The 19,273-nt window shown below is 46.0% G+C and overlaps 2 protein-coding genes across 3 annotated transcripts in view; both read right to left on the reverse strand.

Moving 5' to 3' along the window:
• The window catches only part of LOC118287957 (ankyrin-3), a 111,249-nt gene extending 102,504 nt beyond the window's left edge, over window positions 1-8,745 (reverse strand). The window contains exon 1 of the mRNA XM_035613636.2: window positions 8,413-8,745. Coding sequence (XP_035469529.2) covers window positions 8,413-8,451 — 39 coding nt within the window. The 5' untranslated portion in view covers window positions 8,452-8,745. The remainder of the gene's footprint in view (window positions 1-8,412) is intronic.
• A 1,466-nt stretch (window positions 8,746-10,211) lies between these two features.
• acsl5 (acyl-CoA synthetase long chain family member 5) lies at window positions 10,212-18,840 on the reverse strand. Of its 2 annotated transcripts, none has more exons than XM_047327743.1 (22): window positions 18,822-18,840; window positions 17,150-17,240; window positions 16,439-16,604; window positions 16,224-16,335; window positions 15,624-15,688; window positions 15,305-15,406; window positions 15,085-15,184; window positions 14,561-14,739; window positions 14,442-14,474; window positions 14,178-14,229; window positions 13,948-14,021; window positions 13,752-13,829; window positions 13,514-13,648; window positions 13,292-13,429; window positions 13,107-13,202; window positions 12,695-12,767; window positions 12,378-12,466; window positions 11,528-11,644; window positions 11,292-11,435; window positions 11,111-11,212; window positions 10,776-10,847; window positions 10,212-10,365 (listed from the first exon to the last, which is right to left on the reverse strand). In XM_047327743.1, the coding sequence occupies exons 3-22, from the start codon at window positions 16,592-16,594 to the stop codon at window positions 10,228-10,230; spliced, it is 2,055 nt and encodes a 684-aa protein (XP_047183699.1). In that variant the 5' UTR covers window positions 16,595-16,604; window positions 17,150-17,240; window positions 18,822-18,840; the 3' UTR covers window positions 10,212-10,227. The 2 variants fall into 2 exon arrangements, with proteins under 2 accessions (XP_047183699.1, XP_035469559.1); XM_035613666.2 differs by lacking the exon at window positions 18,822-18,840 and adding an exon at window positions 18,627-18,653.
• Window positions 18,841-19,273: the final 433 nt, after the last annotated feature.

Consider the following 19,273-nt stretch of genomic DNA (forward strand, 5'->3'; position numbering starts at 1 on the left):
ACACACACACACACACACACACACACACACACACACACACACACACACACACACACAGTAATGTGCCTCTGAACGGATGCGTCCGTGCACCCAGGAGGTAACGCAATACTTTTACAGCCCACATTCGCCTTTCAGTCAGCCATTAAAAAGGCCCCGACTGGAAGAGGGAGTGGCTTTTACAGCTGTACAGTAAGTGCCCCATAACCGTGAATTATAATAACGCAGGGCGAGTGCCGGCGGTTACGCGAGATAGGGGTTTGGCGAGTGCCAGCGGCCCTGCTAATGGGGCGAGTAGTGAGATGCAGTACATGCAGGCAGGTATCTAGATGGTTGTGGAAAACGCTGGGAGTGTTTTCAGTTTATGGTTTATGCCATTTCACAGAGTGAGAGGAGGGAGGGATCGGGGAACGGTGTAGACGAAGAAGAAGAAGAAGAAGAAGGAGGCCGCCCGTCTATACTTAGCTCCATGTTTACACTGTGAGAGTTTGTGTGCGACATTCCTCATCGCAGCGACGACCATCACACACAGACCCGACGACGGTGTTCGTCACAAAGTGTGTGTGTGTGTGTGTGTGTGTGTGTGTGTGTGGTTGTGTCGCTTAGTAAGCGAGTGCAGTAAATGGCTTTAACTCTTCTGCCGAGGAGACAAGTGTCTGGGGCCTTTTCCAAAAGTGTAAAGAAATTCAGTGCTGTTTGATTAATAATCTGGAAAGAAATTGACTGTAACATCTGAAATTTTAAAGGCGCCAAATAAAGAGGAAGGTTCATGACCTCACTAGATTTTGAAGTGCACCTCAGTGGACAGAGTTGCCATGGCGAGGGCTCAGTTGTTTAACCAGGAAACAGTGTCAAACTCTGCACGTGCGTCACATTATTCTGCACAGCGAAGCTCAAACCTCCACGTGAAAGTCTTTCCCTGTGATCCGGGCCGGTGTGATGTCGTGCCAAAAACAATTTGGCACAAAATCCTCGAGAACTGTTTTAAAAAGTCTGACGACACCAAAAAGGGCTGTACAAGCGCGCGTGTGTGTGTGCGACCTATGGGCTTGTGTCGGCTCGTCTGAGCGGAGCGTTATCAGCGGCCAAACACTCCATTATCACTGCGAGTTTGCACAAACACACGGAGACGATAAAGGTTCTTCACATGGACGGGTGCAAACGGTGCCAGAGCCACATACGGAGGGTTTCGTGAGGTTCGATTCTCACTCTTGTTAAAGGGTAAAAAACCGTCGGCGTTTCAGGGCGTTTCGGGCAAGTTCGGACCGAGGTTCGTGTCGCTGTTGCGTTTGATCTTGTTAGTTTTGGTTTCACATTCAGATGAAGACCTTTGTACGACGCGCGTACGTCTCGTCGTCGTGGCCCACGTGGGCTGCGACCGCCGACACTCGACACTGGTTGGTCTGCACGCGGGCGCGCGTCTGACGGCGGCGCGGTGTCAAGTCGGCGGGTCGTGGTCTCTCTGTTTGAACGGTGAAAACGAAAACGATCACGTTATATTATTACCAGCTTTACCAAAAGAACGTCCTCGTCATCGTATCGCCCCGAGGCGAGGACTGCAAGCATTTTAGAGTCTTCCGCATCTTTTTTTTCTTCTCCTATCGTTTAACGCTGTCTGAACTTCGTGCGATTGGTCAGAGCTATCCTTAAGAAAGTCTTTCCACACTGCAAACAAAACCAAACCGTGGTTCGACTAAATTTCGGTCCGTTGGCCACCGAACCTTGATCCGAGGAAACTTTGACACGTTGCTCTGGTTCGGACTGAACCGAAAGGTCAGTAGGAAGCTCTAGCTGTTGTTGTTCCACGATTCAAAGGTTCCACTCTGAACGATTTCACCATTAAGACGTCGCCTCATGAACAGGAACGTGACACCAGGACCGTGAGCAAAGTAAATTTCGAGGAAATATGCGTTTCCCCATTAGAGGGAAGCACTGGACGTCAGCACGCGCGAGAGCCTGCGAACACGTCGGGTGCTGTTTCTTCACTGAAGCCTGTGATTTGTGTTTCTCGGACGGACAGTTGGAACCGGCCGTCGGGCTTGTAGTGACATAGATGCTGATGAGAGCTAAGCACTCGGAGCCACTGGCTGGAGGAAGACCGGGCTTGTATCCGGTTACACTGCCAATCACCACTCAGTGATGTTCTTTGTTGTATTCCGGTAATTATAGTTTCTCTGCAACTCGATAACGCTTTTCCCCTTCGCCCACTTTAGTACGTGATCCGTCAACATCCTATTCTCCCCAAAAAGTCTTTTTTTTTGAGCACAGGTGTGAACTTGTTGCAGGCAGCTGGGGGTTGTCGTCACGCGCGGTTACAGTAAAGTTTAGAGTTAAGCATAATTAAATGTACAGTACAAACGCATTTTTAATGCAGCAATCTCATCCGGGCAAAACAAAACCAATATGCAAAAACCAATATGTAGGAATGCCCATTTAACCACAGCCAATTGATAAGATCAGTTCTGTTTCATGAAGTCGATGCCAAGAAAAACACACGTCAAGCATCTGTCACTTCTGTGACTGGTTTGTCCCCTTAACTGTTTCTCTGCCAGTCTCCGTCACCTCCTCCTCCTCAAAAAGTAGCTTCACACTAACAGTTTACAGACAGTACGAGTGGCCAAATATTTAGAAATAAAAAAATGAAACGTCTGTATTTCAGCTGAGCCTCGTCGTGCAAACTGTCGGTGACGCTCTCCGCATCTTAATGATTTCTCTGGAGAGAGTCGTGATAATCACCGGCCGGGAGAAAATGAGTCTGTGTTCATACTTGGTTGCCAAGGCATTGCCATGGCGATAGATGAATCCCCCCAATGGTAACAAAACCATAGTGTTGCATGATTTCTCCATGACAACCCCATCAACTGTGAGAACCGTGTCGGGTGAACCAATAGGGGTTTTTGGGAAAAAAAGGGAGTTGGGCACGTCCGACGTCGTCCGAGTCTTTTTCTCGCGCTCGGATCGGGGAGCTCGACCCACTTTCCTGAAAGAGTCGAGACCTTCGAGGCGGGACACAGACGTCCTGGGACGACCCCGTCTCGGAGAAATTAACTCCTCCCAAAAGTCACGTCATAGATTTTTACGTTTCGGGACCTAATGACTGGATTTTATCTGGAAAAAGGAAAAATAAACACAATAAAATGGGACCAGTATCAATTAATAATTTTAAAAAAGTTGATTGAGTGTTCACAATTTACAATTTAAATAAAACAGTTCTATGCAATATAATTAATATTTGCTAAAACCACAGCAAAACGGACGTGCAACTAACGATTATTTTCATAATCAATTAATCTGATTAATTTTTCGGTCCATAAAATGTCATAAAATTGTGAAAAATGCCGATCGTGTTTCCCAAATCCCAAGCGGAGTTTTGTTTTTAATCCACACACCAAATATATTTGGTTTACCGTCACAGATGTTCAAAGAAATCCGAAAATATTCACAATTAAGAAGCTGAAATCAGAGAATTTTGGAACTTTTTTCCCCATGAAAACTACTTGAACCAATTAATCGATTATCAAAATAGTTGGCAAATTAATTTAGTAATCGATTGCAGCAGCTCACAAACCAACGGGCGACATCCCGGTGTGTATAGTAAATGAAATTGACCCTCTGGGTTACAGTGGCAGAACAGTGACTGACAGAACATCTGCCCACTGAGAGAGAGGATGAATGAATGAATGAATGGATGAATGAGTGACAGTGTACATAAACACTACATCCAGGGCCACAGCACTGGCTGACACTCGTGTGTCGTACAGTATAGCTTCTTAGAAATCCCTCTGAATGGGTCACAGTGCATCAGCTGACGCTTCTCCCTGGGATGAATGTGGCTCAGCGTTTCCTCGGTGCGGGGCGGTGCCGTCACGTAACACCGTCCCTTCACCACCAATACCAGTGACATAAATTAAACCGACGATGGCGTAGTAGACGTTTTTTTGGGGGGTTTTTTTAATAATCCTGTATCGCAGGCGATTAACTCGCGACAGTGTGACCAGGAACTTAACAGGAACATTTCTGTAAACCGAGCTTCGGTAGCCGTGGTTGTCACTCACTGTGTCTCAGGCTCACGTATTGCCCGGGGGGAGATTTCCATGTCGGACTGCCGCTTCTCCGTCTCCCTCCCCCTCCCTCTCTGATATGCATCTCCCATCATTCTTCTGATGTGTTGCAGTTGCAGCTTCCTGACTTTGAATTTTTTTAAAAAATGATGTTAAATATAATATCAAAGGGCCTGAATGTCCCATGATGTGTCCTGGTGGTGATTCCCATAATCATTTAATCGGTTCAAGTCGTTTTTATGGGGAAAAGAAAAATTGAATTCTCTTATTTCAGCTTCTTAAATGTGAATAATTTCTGGTTTCGCTGCTCCTCTGTAACAGTGAACTAATCATCATCTTGAATTTTAGGAAACACGATGGAAATTTTTCACTATTTAATGTCATTTTATTGGCCAAAAAACGAATCGATTAATCGAGAAAAAAACGACAGAATAATCAATTATGAAAATAATCGATAGTTGCAGCCCTATAGTCAACTGTTGGATCACTTGATTGACAGAAAGTAAATCAGTTATTTTGGATACTATTTTCTGGTTCCAGCTTCTGTGCCGTTTATACAAAGTCTTATTTTTAATAACAATAAAGTAAAACTTCTTAGTCCACCCAAAAAATCTGTTTACCTCTTCCGCAGCAGAGATGTTTGGGCAGTATGGAAACATTACACAACTTGCACAATGATTGTGTTAACCAATGATTTCAAAAATGCTAAAATTAAACAGGACTCAACCAGACACACGACTCCACGTCCGCAATCAAAAAACACTGAAATCACCGAGGCCCCCGGCCGCCGAATTAAAACCGAGGCCGCAGGAAGACAATGAAAGCGTTTAATACAAGACCGAGAGTATCGGAGGCTCTGGAGGACGGAGGAGGACGTGAGATTGGATGCAGGTAAAAGTAGAAGTAGTAGACGGGGAAGGGGGCAGGAAGCCTGGTGGTAGAAAGTGCGGGAGGGGGGTTGGCGATGAGACCATTTTAGGCGTGGAACCGTGTCCTTTTCTCAGCCATCAGCATTGTGCGAGAGAGAGGCCGGTCCCGAGACAAAGATAGATTGTAAATCAAGGGAGGACGGAAAGTCTGTCTCTTTGTAAATGGTGTTTGTGTGTCTGCTCTTTGTCAGTGGCCGTGTGTGTGTGTGTGTGTGTGTGTGTGTGTGTGTGTGTGTGTGTGTGTGTGTGTGTGTGTGTGTGATTCCTGCTCTTCTGTGTAAATGAGCCCCTTCTTACTTTACATGTGTCCGTTGTCCCCTTCCCCTTGTGGGTGCAGCAGACAGAGACCCGTCTGATTGGTCAGTTAAAAGGCGTAGAACACCGCTCAGACGTTCCTCAGATTAAAAAGCCGAAATATTCATACACATGTTCATATATGTTCATTGCCTTTACAAGGATTTTTTTCACATCAACATTGTGTAACTTCCTAGCAGTTGCTTCCAGAAAAATACATATTGCATGAAGCTATTTTAGCAGTACTCCTCATTTCCAGTTAATCATTAGCAAATATCCCCATAAAACCTCCTACACACTGGCGTCTTTCCTCACGTCCGAGTCCGTATCAATAGCGAGCATTCAAAGGCTGCGGTCCGTCTGACCACGGCCCGCTGCCGGCCGTGTGTCTGCCTCAGCTAGTCACAGGCCAGCGCGCACGCACACGCACACACACACACACACAGACACACACACACACCCACACACACACACACACACACTCAGGTTCCACTATGCTCCAGTATGTGACAGTTAGTTCTACCTGCTGCAGCAGGTCATCTCCTCCTCGCCACAAAAACACTAATTCAGTGACTTTGCATGACCTCACCGCAGCTGAGGTCGTGTTTACTCGTGTCACTACAATACACCGCACTGAGAGCCAGAGGGAGTGAATCAGTAAGCCCCCCCCCCTCCCCCCTCCCCCTCCGCGCAGCTCGCTGACTCAGCCGAACTGGACTTTTCTCATTACAATGAACAGGCTTCAAACTAAATCCATAACCTGAATAAGCAAACCCCTTTGGGCGCTCTCGTGACCGGACCCACGGTTGTTGTTTATCCGCGTGTGCACACTCGCAGAGTTCAGCTGGAACACGGAATGATCATAACTCACGATTTCCCGGGACTGGAGATGATGTTTTGTCCAAGACTCAAATACACAAAACTCATTTAGAAACAGTAAAGCCATAAATCTTCTTGATCCAGTAATATAGGACTGGGCAATGTGGACAAAAAAAATCATATCCCGGTATTTTTAGGCTGTATGGCGATTTACAATAAACAAAGCAATGCGACAACTTAAGCACCTTAAATAAAAGAATGTGATCAACACAAAACACTTACACATTGGTCTTTCCTGCTCAACAAAGCGCAGCGGTGCAAATAACAAAAATGTTTGCAAAACATAAGAATGAGAGGCATCAGAGGGGCGATGCCCACCCCAATCGGGAAATGCTAACTTTTCATATATTGTAATTATGCTCATGGTTGTTGCATGAAAGTCGTATCTACTGATGTTGTGCTGAATTCGAACTTTGTGGATCTTTTAACTGGACACCGACACACACGGCTGAAGACAACACCCTGCTCGTGGCTCGGTAATTAGACAAAACATAGACAAGAACATGACAACAAGACGTCATGTAACCCAACATGTGTTTATATTTAGCTTTAACATCATAATCATTATGACTACAGAGTCTCAGATACAAACAATGACTTTGAAACCCGTCAGACCAGCTGCGCACGCACACACACACACACACACACACACACACTTTTGGCCAGGACATGGATATGACGATATGACAATACGAGCCTCGCTGATTTGCTCTGCCACAATAAACCTCCTGCGCGAGTGTGAAGACAACAGCTAGAGTTTGAACTGATGATACTGAGAGACTGAAACCGCCTTTCATTTCCTAGTAGGATCTGTGGTCAAACATTAATGGGCAGAGGAGGGAGGAACCGCAGACAGACACGCACAAGATCAACACGGACAGAGAGACTGACGTCGGACATTTCGAGAAGAATCCAGGACAGACATTTTCAAATGTGTAAAATGTCTCCGCGATGAAATCCACAGTGACGTGGGACTCGAGAGAAAACCCTTCACCCTATTCGGGAACAAATGAACGGGATTCACGACCCCTCGTCTCAGGACTCAGGACGACGAACGGCACCTGTTGTTCTATGAGGAGGTGCCCACTCATGAGATCTGATCATTTTCATAATCTACAAACCCTTGGAGTTCCCATTCAAAGCTTCCTGTTCTGATTTGGTGTGCGGGCGTCAAGGAGAGTAAAAACGACATTGTTACAGATCTGCTAAATGTGCCAACAGAAACTTGTCCACAAACATTATTCACACCTGAGCCCAGCAGGCATTTGCAGACCGGTCGCGACACGTAATCGATCTTAAGAAATTACTGCTAAAGCTGTTTTTGGCGCCTGCTCGATTTGTTCTTCCTGCTGCGAAACGTGAAACTGATTCTGGGTCAGGTCTATAAATGTGATTGATAGAAACCAGGATAATGAAAACACATTGGTGTGACCCTTCAATGTCAATATTCAAGTTAATATACAACTTTCTACAACCAAAGTAAACATCCGGTTAGATATGTCCAGTGTGAAATGTGAGTCACATCAGCAGAGTCTACACAAGTTGACTGTGCAATATTAATGCAGACTTCAACAATTACACCAAGGTTTTTTATACTCAAAACCTTTTTCGTACCATGCAGAAATTAACGGAAATCAATGGTCGCCTGATGTAACCTCAATTCAAAAATGATGTAAAAAAAAAAAAAAAGTTCTTAGATTTTGAAGTTATGAGGCTAAAACCAGGCTAATGAAAACACATTGGTGTGACCCTTTATTGTCAATAACCAAGTTAATATATAACTTTTTACAGCCTGGGAGAATTATCTGGGTTATTGGTTAATGAGTGTGTGTGTGTGTGTGTGTGTGTGTGTGTGTGTGTGTGTGTGTGTGTGTGAGAGAGACAATAATTCAGCAGCAGACATGTCCCAGTGTAATGTAATCGAGTCCTTGACTTATGTGAATATGAATGAATCCAAATTGAACCATTGAAACTTTGATATCACAATAACCTGCAGCCGTTTCCTCCACAGCAGCAGCCTGGGGGGTTGACAGTGTGTTTGCAGGGGAAATAAGAAACATAAAAAGACGTATAATAACTTTACTAGATCATATCGATATTTAAAGAGGACATTTTTAAAAAAAGTTTTGGCGACACAATGAGATTTGCGCTTCGACAGTCACCAGGTCTCAAAGATCCACAACAACACGAAGAGCGCTGACGCGAAGCAGGAAAACCCGGTTGTTTTTTCGGACGTCCACCGAGCCGCTTACCTGCTGCGCGTCGTGGTCACCTGCGGCGGAAGAAGCCATGTTGGAGGCGCCGTGCGCCGCGCGGCCGCTCCGGTTCCTCGGGCAGACGTTCGGTGCGCGGCGAATCCACCGCGGCGAGGGGTCCGACTCGGGTGCGAGGGGGCGACGTCCGCCCGCGGCCTCGACCTCTCGTCCCGCTCGTTCAACTTCGGCGGCCCGCGGAGAGAGTCCGTCGCTTCCCGCTGGAAAAGTCCAGGTGAGGCGGAGCAGCGCGCGCGGAGCGACCGGCTCCAGAGGCAGAGCCGAGGGGACCTCGACACTAGGGGGCAGCAGCGAGCTGCCTCCTCCTCCTGGGTCTCCACTGAAGTTTGTTTTTATTTATTTTAAATCATGTGGCCTATACTGGAGGCGTGTTCAGGGCCAGGCCGGATTAAAGCTGATAGAAGAAAAAAAATTTAAATTAAATTAAAATTAAAAAAATATCGGCCGATATATTTCGGTATCGGGAATCTTGTCCTCCCAAAAATCCGTATCGGTCGGTTTCTACTCAGAATAATGACTTGGAAGTAAAGTGGAACCTTCTGAAAATAATGCTACATGTTCTCAGAATTATGACGCGGGATCTCAAAATAAAGCAGAAACCGTTAATAAAAACAAAAATGCTGCATCTCTTTTTATGAAACTTTCTCAACAGCTTAAAAATGCGAAACGTCCTCAAAATGATACATCTCAAAAATAATGACTCGGTTTTTCTAAAAATAAAGACTCAATCGATTCGACTGTTACACGATTGTTAACCATAATATTAATTATTTGAAGAATCATCAACCCTGGTAAATATGTTCTTGGTAAATCCGGTCCTGTAAATTAAAAGGGTGAATCTTAATTTAATTTTTTTTTTTCTTCCATTAATTCCTCCAGTTACTGAAATGACCATTTCATACTGTAGCAGCAGAAAGCATCGACTCCTGTCAATGTGAGTATTGGAACATTAGAGGGCAGTGTTGACTCGGAAAAAGTTTTGCTGTAGTTGAACTGAACTGGTTTCTTTCCCCAACTTAAGACCAGATATAGTTCAGTTCTTCCACAGATGATCAGATAAAAAGTCCTATTCAGATAATGTGAATGTATTAGAACAATGGCTTCATTGTGTGAACATTAAACCTGCACTTACATTTGTTATTTTGCCTTGTAAAAGTTATTGACTTTTATGAATTGTATGGATTTCTGGTCATATTCGTTACACTCCACTGGTTTTACATACAAAATAAAAATTTGTAGTAATTTGTAGTTTGTGCTGCATCAATGAAATCATTGAAACTACCAATATTATACAATATAAAAGGAAACAAACAATATCCAGCCTTTTACCGTTATTAGATCTGTTTCATCTTTGTACAGAGTATTTTCATTATTGTATAATTGGTAAATACACATTTTATATATTTATTCTTTTAGTGAAGATACACAGCTCGTACATGAAGTGCTTTCTAAGTATTCGTAAAGCAGACATGACGCAGCCAGTGGAGCAGCTCCCAGTCTTCAGCTGGAACTGCTAAAAGGATGATTCACTCCGGTTGTGGCCAACGCAGTCGGTCCCAACTCACCCCCGAACCGCACGGCATTGTTTCAGCAGGAAGATGAGTTTAACAGAACCTCGTCGTCTCAGGTGACTCACGCCTCAGCAATGTTTCTTACAGTGAAATCCAAAACACGGCAGATCGGATAGGAAGGTTAATCGCACAAGAGGCGAACTGATCCACAAGACTCCAGAAGAAAACCAGTGAAAGTTGGACCGAAGCAGGTAAAAAGACGCGAGGTTTTGGTTCATTGCGTTTATTGGATGTTGGCGTACAGTGTGTCGATCTGTGGCTGGAAGAGAGCCTTGAGCTCGGCCCGCTTGGCCTTGAGGGTGGGAGTTAACAGGCCGTTCTCGATGGTGAACTGCTCCGGATGGAGGTGAACATCTTTCACCTGCATCAGGGAGGAAGAGGAGGAGGGCGAAGGTCAGACAGTCAGACAGGACAAAGTTCTGTTGAAGATGCCAAATGACTAAAAGGCCTGTTTTTACAGAGAGTGGCTTTGTTTTCAAAGGAGACACGACAGTAGGCTTTCACTTAAAATATATATATTATTATTATTTTAACCACTAGAGGGGGAACTGAGCCAGGTCTAGAAATGTGTAGCACCAGAAAAAAAAAAAATCTGTGCCAAATGTTAATGACCTCCTAAACCTTCTGTTTACTTTCCGCGTTGAGTTTTCCTCTAAATACTGTGATGATTTTCTTTATATTCAAACTTTACAGTTACTGATGACTGTGAGTTTCCCTGTTATTATCTGACTTGCTTATACAACACAGTTGTTTCAGCAGGGCGTATTGTACCTGCTCAAAGGACTTGAGGCCGGCCTCTCTGCCCAGCTTGGTCATGTCTGAAAGAATGGCTTTCTTGATTTCCTGTGAAACAGATGAGTCACTGTTAAAAGCATCCCAATTAAAAATGATTCTTTACCTGAACAATAATACGGCTCTGCGTTTAACTATTTAACAAGACACTGCGTGTCACCGTGTCCTTCAGGTTTTTACAGCAGACACGTGAGACGAGTACCAACTGGCGTCTTCATCAGATATTCGTTGGCGCTTGGGCAGAAGAGTAAACCTGGAGAGATACTGTTACAGTGTTGTAGTGACTCCCCAGATTATCCGTTGGAAGACCTCACCGTGCGTTTGCAGAGGTCTTCAGCGGAGCCTTGGCACCCGAGGCTTTTAGCAAAACCCGGCAGGACGTCGGGATCGGGGACCACAATGGCCACCAGACAAGACTACGGACAGAAAAAAACACAACAACAGTCAGCAGGACGAACAGCGGGGGGTCATGTGCCGCGCACGAGGGGCACGTACCTGCAGACTGTCTCCATGCACGAATACTTGGGCCACGGGTCCACTGCGTACATACACATTCTCGATCTTCTCCGGCGCTATATACTCGCCCTGAGCCAGCTTGAAGATGTTCTTCTTCCGGTCGATGATCTTCAGAACTCCACTCTGTCACCAAACAGACAACAATGTGCGGACTTCAGTGCGCGTCTGAACGCATCTCGACTCAGCGGGTGACGTGTCGGACCGGCTTCTCTTACCGGAAGCCATTTTCCAATGTCTCCGGTGTGGAGCCAACGGTCTTCATCCAGGGCCTCTGTCGTCTTCTCGGGGTCTTTCAAGTAGCCCTTGAACACATTTACGCCCTTGATACAAACCTGGGGCGGGGGGGGGGGGGGGGGGGGGGGGGGGAACCAAACATTCATATTCATTAACACTACTGGGAAACTAAGCAGGGATCTGTTTAATCTTTTAATGATTACGTTTTTACAGTTTTATGGTTTAATTTTGCACACACTAGTTGAAAATGTAATATAAGTTCAGATGTGAACATACAGATTCAGGAGAATCTCAAGAATCTTATTAAAATGTCACAAAAAGATGACACACACACACACACACACACACACACACACACACACACACACACACACACACACACACACACACACACACACACACACACACACACACACACACACACACACACACACACACACACACACACACACACACACACACACACGTTTGCTGCAGCATCAAAATTACTAATGTACATTCATGGTTACACTGCAAACAGGAAATGCTAACAGCCAAATCGCACACTTTATTTTTCTAATGTGTCAATTTGCCAAAATGTAAAACATATATAGGTTTTAAAATGTGAAGGGTGAATGTCGCGAAGTATCAATATCATAGTTTGAAAAACCACTGCAATTAACAACTCCCACAAAATAATCCAATAACATTAAAAGTTACATTTCCACCTCATTTTCCATTAATTTAGAGATAAACCACACATCAACTTATAATTACGATTCATTGGAGATGTGAGTCTTGGGGTTTTGTCTTAAGACCCCAGACAACCTGAGGAGTTTGCACTATACTTACCTCCCCTTCACCGTTGGAAGCGAAGTAGTTCATCTCTTCGACATCCACCAACTTCACAATGTTACAGGGCAGCGGGGCCCCAACATGCCCTGTGGACGGATCGCTTTTTGGTCACCATCATATCGTTATTTATCGTGCTTATTTATTGCCAAACACCAGTGAATTATTGGCTTAATCATTTGTCAAAACTGAAAAAATTTGAAAGTGCTCTAGCATTTAAATAGACCCAAAACAGGAGTCATTTTTATAAAAGGAGGTTTATATCTAATGAAACAGTTGGCGGTGAGGCTGGGGTCGGCCCCTGAACCACTTTGTACCTGAGGTGGCATCACCCGGCATGGTGAAGGTGCAGCCGGCCGTGCACTCCGTCTGACCGTACGCCTCAAAGATCTACACGGAGGCGAAGCAGAGCGACGGGTGAGAGAGCAGCGTGACCAGGTCACCGTGACAACGTGGGGCAATCGGCACCAGACGGACGCCGCCGCCGCGCAAGCTCCGCTTTCCAAAACACAAGCGGGAGTGGATCGGTGCTTACGTTCCGATCAGGTCACCTAAGTTCAGACACCGGGCGCGACGGATCTTCTAAATTATTCCAGAATTTGTTGCATTGCGAGGGGGAAGAAATCCTGAACCTGACATCTTAGGTGCGAGTCAAGGTCAACTAGTTAACACGACCTTCTAATGACAAGGGCAAATTAAAAGAAACGTGTAAAGACACGCAGTCCCTACCTGACAGCCCAGAGCGGCCCTGAGGAAGTTGAGGACGGAGGGAGATATGGGAGCGGCTCCAGTCACCATGACCCGCACACGTCCACCCAGAGACTCCTACAGTCAAGAGTTAAACCCCATTAACGCCCCGAGGGAACTCGTGCTTCGGTCACATAATCTGCAGTTGCCTCAAACAGAACTCGCACCTGGACTTTGTGGAAGATGAGCTTGTCCCAGATGCTGTTGTTCCGGACGATGCCCTCCTTGACCTCTGCGTACTTCCTCTCCACCGCGAAGTTCAGGAGCCATTTCTTGAACGGCGACGCCGCGGCTCCGCTCTGGACCTGGTTACCGAAAGAAAAGGGAAAGAAGTCGCTGCATTGGAAATGAAGAAGCCCAACAGTGTTAGGTGTTGCGTGTCTACCGACTTTGTCATAGACGCGGTTGAGAAGTCGAGGGACTACTGGGAAGATGGTGGGCCGCAGGGCTTTCATGTCGTCTGGCAGCAGTCTGATGTCGCCCTGGAAGAAGCCCACCCTCGCCCCGGAGCCGTACATCACCGTCTGCAAGACCGGAGAAAAGGGAAAACACACATCAGCGGGGGGGGGGGGGGGGTTGTTTTTGTTTAGACCCGAGGACAACGTCCAGACTTCGTAACGTTCCTACCTGTACAACTCTCTCAAACATGTGAGCCAGGGGCAGGAAGGAAATGCTGACATCCTGGGTGGTCGGACTAACAGAGGTCTGTGGGTGCGACAGAGGAGTCGGTGAGCGTCGGGCCAATTTGCAGTGAAGTATACACCCAAGTGGCACAAGGGTTCATATACATCTACAGTTGTACCACTTTTTTAATCACGCGTACATCAAAGCTCATGATGACACCGGCGGCGTTCGACACCACGTTCTCGTGGGTCAACATCGCTCCCTTGGGGTTCCCTGAGGATGACATGCAAAAAGATATATTTTAAAAAAACAATTAAAACTCTGTATTTATATCACTAAGTGTTGAAAAGATATAGTCAATGGGTCCCGGAAGAATGAAGCGGGCCCTCTGAAGATGAACAAAAACCACAGAGAGTGCCAAGTAGTCACCTGTAGTGCCGCTGGTGAAGCAAACGATACTGAGGTCGTCCGGCTTCGGTGGCTGTTGGAACATGACATCAGCACATCAGAAGAAAAGGCAGTGTGTGACACACACACACACACACACACACACACACACACACACACACACACACACACACACACACACACACACACACACACACACACACACACACACACACACACACACACACACACACACACACACACACACACACACACACACACACACACACACACACACACACTTACAATTGGCTCTTGAAGATTATTTTTCCCCACAGCCTGGAAAACAAACAAAGAGTTAACAACGTTTGTGCTTCTTCTCGCAGTGAAAGTCGCTCAGTGTCCGAAAGCGCCGCGCGCAGCACCTCCACGTCCTGCATGGACACGACGTCCACCCCGCACTGGGCTCCTCGCTTCACCAACTCCGGGTCGAAGGAGTCCATCACCACGATGGTTTTGAGAACGGGACTCTGGCCTCCCTCCCGGTTCTGCAGCAGCGTCTCCGCTCTGCCCTGGTTGTCACAAAGCACCGTGGAGATCTCCGCTGAAAGAAGGAGCAACTTATTATAGCACAAACAGTGGAGCTGGTGTGAGGCGAGTGTGTCAGCACTGTGGTGTTGTAGTGTCAGTCAAGAAAAAGCTGCGTTCATAGGCACACGATTTAAAGAGAGAGAGGATTCGGATAAATTTGTCCAGAAGTGCTCAGACATTGAAAAGCAAAATGAGGCACAGATTGAAGGAGGAGGTGAGAAATAAGAGAAGGGATTAGAACACACACACACACAAAAAAAAAAAAAAGAAGATCCCTGTGGGCACCAGAGAGTTACTGGACTCGGATCCAGCTCTGTAATTAGCAGCATTAAGAAGTGAAGAGAGAAGCTCCAATTACCTCGGTCGATAATGAACACGAGCGCCTCAGGACCCAGGGTGTCGTACAGGGGAACCGCCACCATGGAGTACGTGTAACACGCCAGCTCGCCGATAATCCACTGGGAACGAGCCGCCACACAGCACAGTTAGGGCACGTGGGGCCAAACTGATGGGGGGGGGGGGGGGGGGGGGGGGGGTGAGCCTCTTCACAGAAATAAAATTTTAAAAAATTCACTCACTTCAGGTCTGTTCTGAGCAAAGATGCCGATGAACGTGTCCGTGTTCGGCTTCAGACCTCTGTGGAGGAGCCCTGACCCCAGATGCTCCGCCCGGTCAGACACCTGCATCCAGAACAGAGCCCTTCATTTAACACACACACACACACACACACACACACACACACACACACACACACACACACACACACACACACACACACACACACACACACACACACACACACACACACACACACACACACACACACACACACACACACACACACACACACACACACACACACACACACACACACACACACACACACACAACCACAACCTGTCTGTACTTCAGCCACTGGTACGGCCTCCCAGGCTTCCTGTGGCCCAAACATGGTCCATTGCCTGCAGACGAGAGACGGGGCAACCGATTTCAATAGTTCACTATTTTGCACATTCACAACAGCACATTTAAATGTTTTGACGTTTTCTTGTCGAGTAATTTTTTTTTTAACATGTTGACTTTTCTATGCGTGGTTTTATCTCATTTCACCATGTTTCTGTTAAGAATCCATTCATTAAATGTCTAATCGTTGTCTTCTTGGCTGATTGTTTTCATACATCTCCACCATTGTAGCTACAAAAAAGAAAAATTCACTTGCTGAAACTACAACTCAAGGTTTTCAGTTACCAAGACACAAGGAAACAGAAATGGAGCAGATGTGACTAAAAAGTACTTCCATAATACAACAAACAAACAAATTTGTTTACTCTGTACACAAAAATCCAAAACGCCGTCATAAAACACCTCTTCATCAAAACCCATTTGCAGCAGTAATCACATGGTGATCATCTCCACTGCTTCCGAGTCGTCTTAATGGTACTTGCTGGCAGTTTAACACAAACAGAAATGGAGGGTGAACCGTGCCGACGTAGTCACCTGAAACTTTCAGCCCTCTCTGGAAAACCTCATACAGGGTCGTGGCGTCGTCGTAGCAGTATCTGATCAGGTTGTTGTTGCCCTTGAGCAGAGCAGTCTTCCTCGCTCCGTTCTGAGGGACGTCGAGCGAAAAAAGCACAACGTTAACCGTGCCGCGTGAACACTATGGTTCAAGTTCAGCTCCAACACCAAGGGGTTGACCTCGCGACACTCACCTTGACCCCCAGCGTTTGGCGTTTGAGGTCGGCGGGCGTGCGGAGGGGGGCGGGCCGCGAGTTGAGGTAGAACAGGGTGGCGGCGGCCACGGCGAACAGGGAGATGATGGCCGGCGTCGGCAGAGGCGAGAAGAGCGCCTGCAAGAGGAAGTCCATGGTGCCGCGTCTGCCGGCGGCGCACCGAAACGTTGAAGTAGTTTAATGACAAGAAGAAAAAAAACACCGCCACATTTGAAGACATGCAGTCCTATTGTGCAACCCTTGAGGTCGTCTCCACAATAACCTGAGGTCAAAGTCAATGTGACTTGTGCAACAGTTAGTTTTCCTCCTAATCACTGGAGATACAGTCGGACCAATAAAAGTGCAGACCAACAACAATACGTCCACACGCAGAAAAGCCTCCGCTGAATATTTACATGCATTGACAGCGAGTGCTAACAACCGTGACACAGATTTATGCATCAGATAAACAGTTTTCCTGACCTCCGACATATTGGACCACGAGTCATAATTAAGCACATTTATGGCCGTTAATAAGTAATTTAATGTCATACTTGTCGAACTGACGGGATAATGCTACCAACCAAGCTTTGACAAAACAATATCAGATCACATTCATTCTAAAAAACCACCAATATTATTATTTTTAGATTTCATAAAGAGGCCGATTGCTTCCTTCCTCCCCCCCTCCCTCCTCTGCTGGGCTCCTACCTGCTGTCGGTCCCTTCACGTTTCCCTCTCAGCTCCCAGTCGAGCGTCAGGTGAGTGGTGGAGTGTTCACAGCTGATCCTCTTCTGCAGCTCTGAAAGGTGACACGCAGAACAAGCCGGCCATAAAAAAAAACAACAAAAAAAAACTGATAGTGTCAAACGAACCTTTGAACCTCGGCCACCATCACTTCCACTGATAAAAAAAAAAAGAGGAAGAAAGCACGAGCACAAGAACTGGGTTGTATGTCAAGTTATTCAAAGTGTACGATGTGCAATTTACTACGACGTTCAGGATTCACCAGCCCAGTGTTCGTGTTTGATTTCAAAGTTTTAGATTTTATCTGAGGCGATGTCAGAGAAAGGCCAAGAGGCTGCGGCTGACGAAAGGTCACTACTCTTATCTGCTGTTGATCACGTACAAAGTCCTCATATTTAAAAAAAAAAATTTAAAAAATGGATGCACAATAAACATCGAAAGGTCAAAATATTTGACAAATGCACAAGTTGAACAACTCGGCGTCATACAGCGTCAAGAAGCATCAGATTCGTCAAGTGGAACAAATGATTTGCTTTTATCAAGTTTAACCCCAGATTCACGAGACACTTCTGGTCCATGGCCTCGGTTTAAAGACGTCATTTCATTTGATGCGGAAAAAAATGGAGACATTTTTGACCATCCTACGTTGGACAAATTTGCTTTGAACACAAAAAAATTAATTAATTAAGACGTTTCTGAAATTCATGGTTCTTTTGCGAAAGCGGTCAGTTTGAGTTCCTGAGGAGGAATGAAAACTGCTGACCATGACCTGCACCGCTAAATAGAACTGGAGAGAAATGAAATCAAACTGAAAAACAGCTGCATTCCATTACACCATGGAACTTTGGATTCGGCGGTTATCGTCTTTATATCCGAGTCGGACGTTGCAATTTATCCATATTACCCGAATTAATCCTGAGCCTCGTCTTAACGTGGGTGAGCTTAGAGAAGGCGGCAACCATTTTAATGTGACGAGTAAAAACATAAACCGTATAAACCGAATCACTTTAAATACATTGACTGATGCGCGGGTCAGGAACATGTTATCTGAAGGTGCTGCCTGAGAGATCACGTGACCCGAGACAGTAGGACGTTAATAAAACGGTATATTGATTTAAGTAATGGCGCCTTTTTCTTGCTTAGAAATTCAACTTTTCTTTTGTAAGAATAACAAAAGGAAGAAAACAAAACAACACAGCACTACTTTCATCTGTCTAGCCCTTGAATGAACGCAACGTGGCATGTTAATCTTTTAAAAATATGCATTGTCTCACTTTTTACAGGCGTGTAAAAATTTGTTTTGGTCATTTGTTCTACCAAATTCTTATTGTCGGGAAACAGTTTTTACAATAATTTCTCCTCTCTGAGAATCACTTAACTCGATTATCTGGTTCAGGCTGGACGCCGAGCTGCAGGTAGAGCTTCATTAGGAGGACGTTACCTTGCGGGATTAGCAGGCGCGTTAGTTCAGGGGCCGTGGCTGAGCATGGGGGTCCCCCGGGACCCGGAGGCAGCCACACCACTAATGTAGAATCTGCCCACCTGTCGTCATTAGCACCTCAAACTGCACACAGGTGTGTGTGTGTGTGTGTGTGTGTGTGTGTGCGAACAAGGCCTCGGGCCTGCAGAGCCTTACCGGGTTCCTGCAGATATCAACACCACTCGCGCCCCGGGGGAGACCACACACTTTTCACTTTGGTGTCTTTTTTTTTTTTTTTCAATTTTTGCTGTGGTTGTGACTTTTACAGGTGTCCGCACACCTACAGGTGTTTTTTGCTGATTGCACCTCTTCCTCGGGTCACGGTGGGCGTGGAGACATGAATGACTGACAGGCGTGACGCGCGCTGCCTGCAACCGTTCCCATAGGCACCGTGAGCTGTGTGACATCATACGTCCGCATCGTGGTCCCGCCCATTTTCACACTGATCAGGCAATTACTAGCACCTGCACGCCCCGTGTGTGTGTGTGTGTGTGTGTGTGTGTGTGTGTGTGTGTGTGTGTGTGTGTGTGTGTGTGTGTGTGTGTGTGTCCCTGTTAGAGATAAAAGATTATGATGAACTTCGACACCGGATTTATGAGCGACAAGTA

This window comes from Scophthalmus maximus, chromosome 16 (genome assembly GCF_022379125.1).
Source record: "Scophthalmus maximus strain ysfricsl-2021 chromosome 16, ASM2237912v1, whole genome shotgun sequence".
Taxonomy (NCBI): domain Eukaryota; kingdom Metazoa; phylum Chordata; class Actinopteri; order Pleuronectiformes; family Scophthalmidae; genus Scophthalmus; species Scophthalmus maximus.